Raw genomic sequence first — 10354 nt, 5'->3', positions numbered from 1 at the left:
ATGCCCGAGAAAGTCGAAAGAATCATCAGGGAAAACGTTGGCATGTTGAACCACCCAGACATAAACAAGGGTACTTGTGTCAGGTAATTATGCTGTTAGACTGGAGCGCGTACGCTCTACGTAATGCGAGTGCGATTGTGTCAGTTGGCCGATTTTTTGACAACGGATCTACAATTCGCGGCCAAAAAACAGTGAGAATCGAATGTATTGTGCAATTACGACGACAGGTTCTTGTGCTGAGTCCTTCATCTCCAATGGCTTTGGACGTCGTGTTGTGCCATCGAAGTTGCTAAAGTGACGGCAACGAAGACTCACATGCACGAGGGAATCGTGAGAAGTTTTGGACAGCGCCGTTTCCATGACCGCGACATGAAGTTAAACCACTGGGCACGAAAGAGTGCCAGCCGTGAGACGCGGACATCTTGCAGGATAAGCGAAACCGGAAGCAATTATAATACTATATATATATATATATATATATATATGAATAGGTATGCGCCTATGGCTATATAGACGTAACGCGTGTATCTGCGATGCGCTAATTAACGGCAATGGTAAGTTAGTTCGTTTTACGATCTAGACACTATCACTATATGCAAATTATGGAGATTGAAAGGGTGATTTCATAGGTTAAGTCTATTCTAAGCAACATGCCTTTCGTGGTATAACTAAGACACGTATGGGGGCTTTTTCGACGTAGTCATGCAAATAGTTTATTTCACGTATCATGCTGCTACATACATACATACATATATGTATTAAACACATAATAATAAAATAAGCACATAGTACTAATAATAATAATTTGATCGCCGGCTAGGCCTCCTATGGTTGGGTTAGTTTTTCAGCTTTACATACATAATCTGTGTTAATAAATGTGTACATCAGTGATCAAAAAACGGGTTGCTAATAAATGGTGTGCCATAACTGATACAGCGAGCGATATTTGATATGCTTTGTATCCTGAGGATCCGCCGTAGTCGTACGCGTCGTAGCATCATTTACGTGGATATCGATTAATTGACGAGCTTTCAAGATCCAGATCGCAATTACATGATCTTTGTCATGTGGCGGTGAAGCATTGCTTCTGTCCAAAAAAAAGTTACACAAAGAAAGTAGAATACTTGCTTTGTGTACAGTGAAAGCTTCACGGCTACGACGTATTAGCTTGTATAACCTATATCCTCTCTTAAAGGCCGATTAAAATGAATATTGACAATTTCGAAATGTTAATTAGATGCGACCTTTGAGTTTAGCAAACCACTTGCATAACTTCGAATTCTCAGCAATACCTTCAGCTAAATGGTCAACTTTGTTGACAGTTGAAAGGAGAAATATTGGTTCGCTGCCTAATAGACCCATCTTTGAATGTAAGAGGTTTTTCGTTAACTCGAACCACACCAAACAATGACAAGAGACATATGTATATATAATTGCGTGTAAGTAGTCTACACTGGTGTGGGTATCGTGTGTATGACAAATCGGTTGCGTACTATGTCGAGGTGATCTATTGTTTTGTACAAATTTTTCGTTCCCTATGTCTTGTGGGGGGCGTCGACTGCCTTTCCCCATGGTGGGGTTTGTAACTTATTTTTTGTAATAACATAAGCGTGTCAACATCAGTGGTCCCCATCCGCGCGCCCACCGCAGGACCCCTCCGGGTTGAAAGATTAAAATGCTAACGGAGTTCTTGAATTTTCATTTGGTGATACCGTCCAAACTGGCTATTATTCAAGTCACTACAGTTAGCCATGGCGCAATACAAGGTTCTAAGGACTGTATATATAGGGTTATACAACTGTGAGAAGAACATAACCGCTTTCGGAGGACACATTCAATTAAATTTCCAATAAACGTCCCTTTAAGTAATACTACCAAGAACAAAAATGGGAGGACACATTTAATTTTCTAATAGCTGTCCGTCTAAGTAATACTATCAAGAATAAAAATGGAGCAGAAATGCTAGAACATAATTGCTCCGTGCTATAATCCTAAATGGCGGCAGAATTTTATGTAGGTTTCAAGTCCTTTAACGAAACCCTTTATGGTGTCTTTGTAAATAAGCAAAATTTTCGAAATCCGTCACAAATAAGCGAAATGTAGTATCGTAGAAGAAATAACTTTAATCAGAAAACCTCCATTTTAAGTTCTCGTAGACTTTGTTGTATATAAAGAGACCACGGCACCAAAATTGGGACAAACTTTGGCGGGCTGTTCAGCGTAGCGTAGCGGGCATGTATTCATCCGCCATTCGAACTACAAGAAATATCAGTTAACAAATAACAGTGCGTCGTGTTTTCTGAAATTATGCGAAGATCAAGTATGGACCCCCCTCCGTGATTGGAGACTTTTCACCCGAAATCGACGATATTACGGTCAGCATTCATACGACTTTTAAAGGATCCGAGGAAACCATAAGATCCTCAGAGTAGGGTCTAGACGGCTTGAAAATTCATCAAGATTGCTCAAAAACTCATTTTTAATGCACCTACGTTTTTGATACAGTAATTAACGGCCGTTTTATAAGGCAAAACGGATCGAATGAACCCTCCGAATATGCTCAAATAGTCCCAAGTCTCTCTAGTTATGCTTTTAAGAGTGAATTTACACAGTATAAACTATAATGCTGTTATCATTGATATAGCTGTCGCTGTTTATCTACTCGGTGGACAAAATATATATTATCTCAGATATACAAAACTGTTTGAAAAATCCGCAGGGTTTACGGAGGTTGTGCCTAGAAGATCTGTTATCTTTTTTCACCTTCTTTCCGTTTTCGTGCTAGTAACCTAAAATTCACTTTTCATGTTTTTGAATATTCTGCGTAGCATATTTGAGCTGAATTCGTTAAAATTCTGTTTACACCTCTTTACTTTACTGTTCAATCGCGGTAAATGATGACTGTATTAAATAAACATAACCGTCAGAAACACCACTTGTAACACATGCAAAAAATGTTTTTATTTACATAGCTCTAGAAACAGAAGAAGTCCTAATTTAAATGCCGTACCCTGTATATACCTACCGGTTTATAATGATAACAGGGCCGATGATCCACGTCACCTCTCTTAAAATTCTCGCTTACAAATCACAGTGTCATAATAGTCAGTGTCACTCTCCCTTTCCCTCTCTCCCTGAACGAATCGTTTTTAACGGAACATCCGATACGCAGCTGTATCATTAGTGGCTTTAGTTGGCTGGGTTGGAGAATAGTTACTTTATTAGTTCCACTAGAGCTTTAAGGGCACACCCAATAGCTTGGCAAGTTCCTATGATGACGAAGCGAGTATGGAGGAGGTGTATTAATGTGCGAAACACAACGTTTATAGGCACACCGTTGTCTCCTTCCATCAAGGGTGCCCTTTGATACACTAAAATAGCTAAGCCATAAATGAACTTAGGGCTAACCTACTTTTTTTTTGGGTAGATCTGCTTTAAAGCAGTTTGTATTTCTTCCAGCGAGGATGTTCTAAATTGTAGCAAAAGGAAGGTCATCGTTTTTGTTTGTGGTTCAAAATTTATCTGCAAGGTGTTGTCATCTGTATATCGATCGTCAATACTCTGTAAATAAAAAAAAAAAAAAAAAAAGAAAGGGTACATTTTAAGTACGCCCAATATAAATCTTGGTGAAACCAAGGGAAATATGGTAATGAATGTTTATTTGCCATTGTTGGACTACCTCGTTTTGCTGATGAGAATCATTGTGGAGATGGTTTTGCTAATTTATTACAGACTTTACAATTTATAAATTTAATAATAAAAAAAAGTATTATTACATAGCTCCTAATGGCTATGATGTGTTCTCCTCTAGGAAAAAATTATTTGAACGAAGGGACATAATTTGTGTGTACCAATTATTGTAAGACCTAAACACTTCCATTGTTTCTAGGGTTGACCGGAGACGAGCATCACAGGCAATACGTTATAGTAGAAAATTATAGACTAAATGTTTCGAGTTTGACGTTCGCTATTTAAGCCACTGGATACTCCGTCAGACGGCTAGCACGAAAGGAAGTGTCTGTTTATGCTGGAGTTCGAATCCAGTAAAAAAATTATAGATGATTTGTTTTGCGATGGATAATTGAGACTGCAAGCCACCGAATGGCGAGACCAAATCTGATATTATAGACTGAATGTAAACAAGAGAACTTCAACCGGGCTTATTCTACTTTTCTCATTGATACTGGGCCCAGCTCAGCGTCTAGCTTCCATTTCATCGAAACGTCTTAAGCAGAGAAATGATGTGAAAATCCTCGCGTGATTTTGAGAAGTATTTCTTGCCACGCATTTCGAAACGGTTTACGTCAATATCGGCTATTCGATTGAACTCCTGGTAGTTTTCCATGATGACCTATGAGAACAAAACAGAAAAAAAAATCGATAGCAATAACTGAAACATTTAGCTCACGAGTACATGAGCTCTACAAAGAAGGAAAGAACAATCTGACTGATTATAGCTCAAATGTATAAGCTCGTAACCTGAGAGTCGTCCTTGGAAGTGCACCGTCTTATTTCCACTCTAGCAATAAAATTAATAGTGGGATAAGCACTTAAGATCATGCTAGTGTTGTAGAGTAGGACAACTTGGTATCGTCTGTCGCGTTTTTCCTACCGGAAAGTTTGTTTAATCAATGCGACTGACCCATATATGTGCGTGTCGTTTCCGACCATCTTGTTCTTCTCAAGCATTTTCTGATATGTACAACCCTTCTAGGTAATCCTGTTGTCCAATTCACATGTTGTTTGTCGGCCGTCTTTTTTCAAAGGTGCCTTCAGGCAATCTTCATCGTCCTCAGATGACCGGCCGGGTGTATTGCATTTTCTAGCTTAAAGATGCCGTTAATAACCTGTGCAAACCTCTTTTGAGCAGTCCTTTAAGCTACGTTTAGTTTACATCGTAACTTTGTCTTCGGCGGAGCGGGTGCCCAAAATGCTCTTTTTCTTCGTCCGGAACATCAGTTTTCGAGGCTTAAACTCGACGTAAAGTTCCACTCATTGCATAATTAAGTTACTCTACAAAAAACCTGTACTTTTGTTATAATATAACGAAATATATTAGACAAAAAGCTGTTCATTTATTGCTTATTAGTTTCTATATATCCCCATGTTATAATTTTAAAGCATATGTAGCTTAGAAGGCCTCACCTGGGTGAATACATGTGACGCGTGGGTAAGGCATGCATGGTAGCCGGAATTTTCGGACGCAGCTTGTTCAATGATTTCGTCCGTAAGGAGCTTCATAATGACGACGTTCTCTTCATGACTCAAGTCGGCGTCACTCGCGATCTGTAGAAGTTAATGAACGATACAGAAATATACACAAAACGTGGAGATGGTATTTAACGTTCCAGCAGTACCCGTTAATATAGATGTAGGTAAATGAACATAGTCGAGATTGGGGACACCTAAAATATTTTAAGGGGATTTTGTGTGAGTCAGCAATATACCCAAAGCAAACTTGATATAATCAAGTGTTGAAAGTTACTCATTTCTAAGTTAGTCTATGTTAGATTAATTAATTAATAAAAACAATAGTTATAATAGTGAATATTATAATAGTAATCCTGTTTACTGGCTTAAGTATGTTTCCACTGTCCTAATGTGTGTTGCTAAAACACCCCATTTATATAAGGCAACGTCAGTTAACGGTACTCCATTTTAAACAGGAAGTCCTTGTAGTTACAATGGGCATGCGGTCCCGGCTGCATTGCAAATAGTTTTTGTTTCAATTACGAGTCCAATTACAGGAAAAAAAACGCGGGAACTGAGCTATGCGAATATTCCTAATACGTAACTACTCAGACAACAGCTTCAATAGTGGGAAACGAGGACGGTATCTCTGACAATGAACGCCAAATTTCTTTTCACGAAGTCTTTAATCTCTTCGTATAAGTAGAGATATTTTATAACATATGCCTCATCGTATATGCAGATTACCTACGTCATCACAAGCTTCGCCTTTACCTGAAATATATATGCAACTTTGGAGTCCTTAAAAGCCTCTCGGAGTTTTCGATCGACCTGATCATGGAGCTCCAGTACAGCCTCAAACTCCTCTGACAGATTTTCAATCTGAAGCGAAAACACGTTTCGCAGATAAAAAAGAAAAAACCCAAATCACAGATGTGCAATATCTACAATGTATTTTTTCTTTTTTTTTCTTTAATTTTTTTTTTGTAAAACATTGATTTTGCGAAGAGTGAGATTTACTTGGTGCTATTCAAATTCAAATATTCTCTTTAGATCTACGTACGGCTTAATGCAAGAAGAAGAATAAAAGTATTGATATACCACATTGCTATAGTGCCTTCAGCTGAACTTCCGTAGCGTCTGTGTGGCATTTATTTACTAAGATGAAATTGATTTTACATATTAGAGATGGCTGCATGCGAAGCGTAGACATTATCTTGTTAGGCTTTCTAGAAAGAGACTCGTGTCGCAGGTTATTTGTTCTTCTGTGTTAGACGGGGGGTTTGACTCACCTCAGCTTCCACAGAGAAATCAAATGCTGTCATGACTGCAAGCACCTTTTGTGTTTGATAGTCGAGTACGACTTTACCGAGACATTGCTGTACAATATCCGCCCATAGTTGTCGATTCAGAATCACGTGTTGTTCGCGAGTAGAGCCTCCAACGTCTATATTGAAGGTAAACAAAGTAATCCAATTTCATTCTACATGTAGCTTGGATATTATAAGTATTACGTATCATGCTGTTTATAGCCGCGTGCTAACATGCTTCGTTTCATGCCACGAGAGACCAGCCGCCTAAAGAAATGCTTAACGGAAGGTTACATGCATAGAGGCTTTCTATATCATCTTTTTTTTCTTGTTCCAGAATAGCAGAATTCCTCCCTTGCATGACTACAGGCGTCTGGCTGAGCATGCAAAGAGGCCTCGTCTCTATTTTTTTTATAGCATGATGTGGTTGTAAAGCGCGGTCGTTGCTGGGCAATGAGAACAGTTCCTAAACAGTTACTAGAAACTTTTTTCGCGAATAAGTTTAACGTCAGCTCATTCCGTGTAACATTAGCATTAAGTGGTCGCTTATTTTTCTTTTATAAAAAGACCTTCAAGTTACAATCGTGAAAATCCGGTAGTGACCAATGTACAGCGGTGACAGGTATAAGTGGTCTACTGACTTTTTTGGCCTTTATCTTGTTCCTCATATTTCAAGACGAAGTTTTCTGTGAGAGATAGACAACTGAGGAACTTTGGTGAGGTCTCAGTGAATTTCCGTTGAATGAGCTGTCACATGGTATTCTTATAAAAGAGGCATTGTCTCAATCTGGAGCGTCACGTACTAGTAGAACAGTTTTGTAGTAGTCAGTGTCGTTTGTGATGTGTTTGTCGAAAATCAAGTGTACGTTTTCAACTTTAAGTTGGCTTTGAAAGGCTTGTGAATTCTAAGACCTTGCATTTTTACTTCACCACGCATAATAAACATACATACCTTTCTATGCCAGCTTCGAGTAGTTAAAATATTGTCAACCCTTTGAGTGTACCCGCGCCGAGTACAACGTTTCTATCGAAACAAATCGCCTAACCGAACTTAGATCCGTCCTTATTTACAAAAGTAACGATAGAAAATACCTAATTAGTTTCTACATCTTGTAGAGTTGAGCAAGGTAATCAATCAAACAGTATTATCATGTTCTTCTACAAAACTTCCACAAGGTAAGTGACGCTTTTAAACAAATGTGTACGTGACTAGCAATGACAAACGCAAGTATCATGGGCAAAATGAAAAAACGAAGTACCGGCACATGCGTACGAGGCAAAATGGCGTCCTTGACAAACTGACTCTGCTGTACAATACCTGCAATAATGCATTTGTCAAGCCAGTTTTTTTTCGAGAAGGCATCTGCAATGATGTCGATACATTCCTCCATTTCGACGTTTTCATCGAGGATGCGCACGAGAAACTGACGATCTTCAGGGCCTACCGACCGGATCGGAAGGGTTTGCCGTATTATATCGCAAATACATAGCGTTCTAAAACAGGCCAGAACAGTGAATTAGAGGCTGGCTAATTAGACGAATTATAGTCTAAAATTAACCTGAGGATAATAATTTGCAGCGAACTCATGCAGGCTAATCTCCAATCTCGGGCATTTTTTTTACTTATTATTATTTACATAGTTTAAGATAATTGCAATTATGAGATAAGGACATTCGTAAGTGCATGTCGTACTCGTATTATCGCTACTTTATTTGTGGACGACTATGCTACTGTGCAAAAGTTGATTTGTGTAATGTGTCGTGGACTGTCTTTATGATACCACGCATTACCAGATAAATCAGGACAAATGTGCCTAAAACTTGACCGCATTGTACCAAGTGATGCTACTCTATAGGGCTAATGCTTACCCTTGGTCCCTTAGCTTGGTAAAGCCATACAAGATTTGAATTATTTTTCAGGTGTTTTCATGCAACTTTTAGGAAAACAAGGCACAAGTTGGCTGTTAAACCATAGACACAGAACAACTAATGCATGTAGGCATGTATATGCACCTTTCGATATAATATATGACCTGAATGTGTGCTGAATTGGAGAAATGGGATTTGGAAAGTTTTTTCTAACGTCCTGTCCTAGATATCTGGTGCTGCTGCACAAAACTAGGAAAACGTTGGTTAACGAGAAGCCAAACCACGACGAGGGGTGGGTAAGGCACTACCCCATTTTTGAGAGCAGAGCTCCGAACTCACCCTGGAACTTATCGTTTACGTGGGGTAGAGCTTGGCTAGAGATTCCACGCGCCTCTTTGAAATTTGCTTATAGGAATGGAAACTACTAATTTCGTATCAGATGTACTTAAATCTGTAACGGTCTGTTTTGCAAAAAGTACATTTGTTACAAAATGACTAGGACTCAGTAGATCGTTAAAGCAGTGCTTTATTCGGTGCGTAATTTTATATAGATATAAAAAGCTTTTTTTTTGCTTGAAATTTGTTTTTGGATTCCGAATTGTCCAGTCTATTTCAAATAGGACATAAGCACACATTAGCAACAAAAACAAGCAAAGCAATTAAGTATTTTGATTTTTTTTGATCACAAAAAGCGTACGTAATTTTTCATTCCTAGTGTTTTTGATACTACATAACTTTAGTCGGCGTCAACCTTTTAAGATAAACGGTAGATCCGCATCTAATATTCATATCGCTTGTTTTTTTATCTTTATCGTGTAGCAATTTTGCATACCACCGCCCTTATATTACTAGAAATATATTTTCAGTCTAGTTATGTAGCAACATTATCAATAAGCAGTTAGTAAAGCGAATGAACGTAGAAAACAGCTTCAGTAAGGCAGAGCATACCGCCCGCGCGTATATAAGTAAACGTTATTCTGTTGACGTAGTTCCTGTTGCCCCAGCTTACTGTCCAATCAATCTAGTTTACGCGGAGTGAAACTCGTTTTTGCAAAAATAATCAGCTAGGTCACTTTTTTGTTAAATGGCCCTTCATACACTATACGAGTAATGATGGTCACTTGCGAATGAAGGCGCACAACAAATCGCTGACCGAGTTCTGATGAACCTCTTATACATTCAATACAAAAATGCTCCTCAGACTGATAACATGCTCTTGGTTGGTATGATTAGAATAAATAGAATGTATATAATCGTTCCAGATAGTAACTTTGCCACATACGTCGTTAGCACATTAAAGATCTCGGCATTTGTTCATAAGCGGCATGCTGTAATATATAAGTTTATTTAGATTATATGTCAGTATTTTAGGCGTGTACACATAACGAACATCTACCAGGTGTTTGATCTGTTTAAGTAGAGCAGCTTGATAAGAATCACTAGCTGGCACTAAAACTTCCGTACAAAACCACCCAGGAATAGGGATAGGCTTACCGTTAAGAATAGCCCTCGTCCCCCTAGCCTCTTCCTTTACCCTTTCATCTTAAAATGTGTTCACAGTATGCGGCACACGATGTGACTACAAAAATCAAGAGCTCTACTACTGAATTTGAAACATAAACGCGCGCAAATGTCACTCTGCGTAGACGTATACGTATTTCCACATAATTTTGAAATCACAGAGAGTAGGGAACGGAGTAGCCGTTTAAACGCGCATAGAAATAGGTTGCGTCTGGACACCTGAAAAATTAAGCGAATTTTATAACTCGCGTATTTCGAAATTGTGCAAGGCACACTCTAACATCCGTCCTCATTTTTAGATAATTCAATTACCGGACTACAAACCACCTATCCTCAAAACTTTTTCTCTTCACCCGAGCTCGGACTCCAACGAACGATATCACTGCCCAGCCGTTTCGATAACAATTACCTTCAGCTTTGTATACAATTGTAAAATAATTATTCTTTAAGAGGCTATATATATA

General features: G+C 38.7%; 1 protein-coding gene across 5 annotated transcripts in view; it reads right to left on the bottom strand.

Annotated features, from left to right (window-relative positions):
• Nucleotides 1–684: 684 nt before the first annotated feature.
• Nucleotides 685–10354, bottom strand: part of LOC111255457 (uncharacterized) — an 86684-nt gene continuing 77014 nt past the window's right edge. For 2 of the 5 annotated variants that reach the window (XM_086977670.1, XM_086977672.1), the window contains 5 exons: nucleotides 7819–7994; nucleotides 6483–6637; nucleotides 5965–6072; nucleotides 5146–5286; nucleotides 685–3561 (listed from right to left, as the gene is read on the bottom strand). In XM_086977670.1, coding sequence (XP_086833796.1) covers nucleotides 3409–3561; nucleotides 5146–5286; nucleotides 5965–6072; nucleotides 6483–6637; nucleotides 7819–7994 — 733 coding nt within the window. In that variant the 3' untranslated portion in view covers nucleotides 685–3408. Of the gene's footprint in view, nucleotides 3562–3595; nucleotides 4352–5145; nucleotides 5287–5964; nucleotides 6073–6482; nucleotides 6638–7759; nucleotides 7995–10354 lie in introns of those variants that run through there. The other 3 variants (XM_022817429.2, XM_022817428.2, XR_015319279.1) reach the window with 3 other exon arrangements.

The sequence above is a fragment of the Varroa destructor genome, unplaced genomic scaffold, assembly GCF_002443255.2.
Source record: "Varroa destructor unplaced genomic scaffold, Vdes_3.0 BEIS01000001.1, whole genome shotgun sequence".
In the NCBI taxonomy this organism is placed as follows: Eukaryota; Metazoa; Arthropoda; class Arachnida; order Mesostigmata; family Varroidae; genus Varroa; species Varroa destructor.
This window is presented reverse-complemented; position numbering and strand designations above follow the sequence as displayed.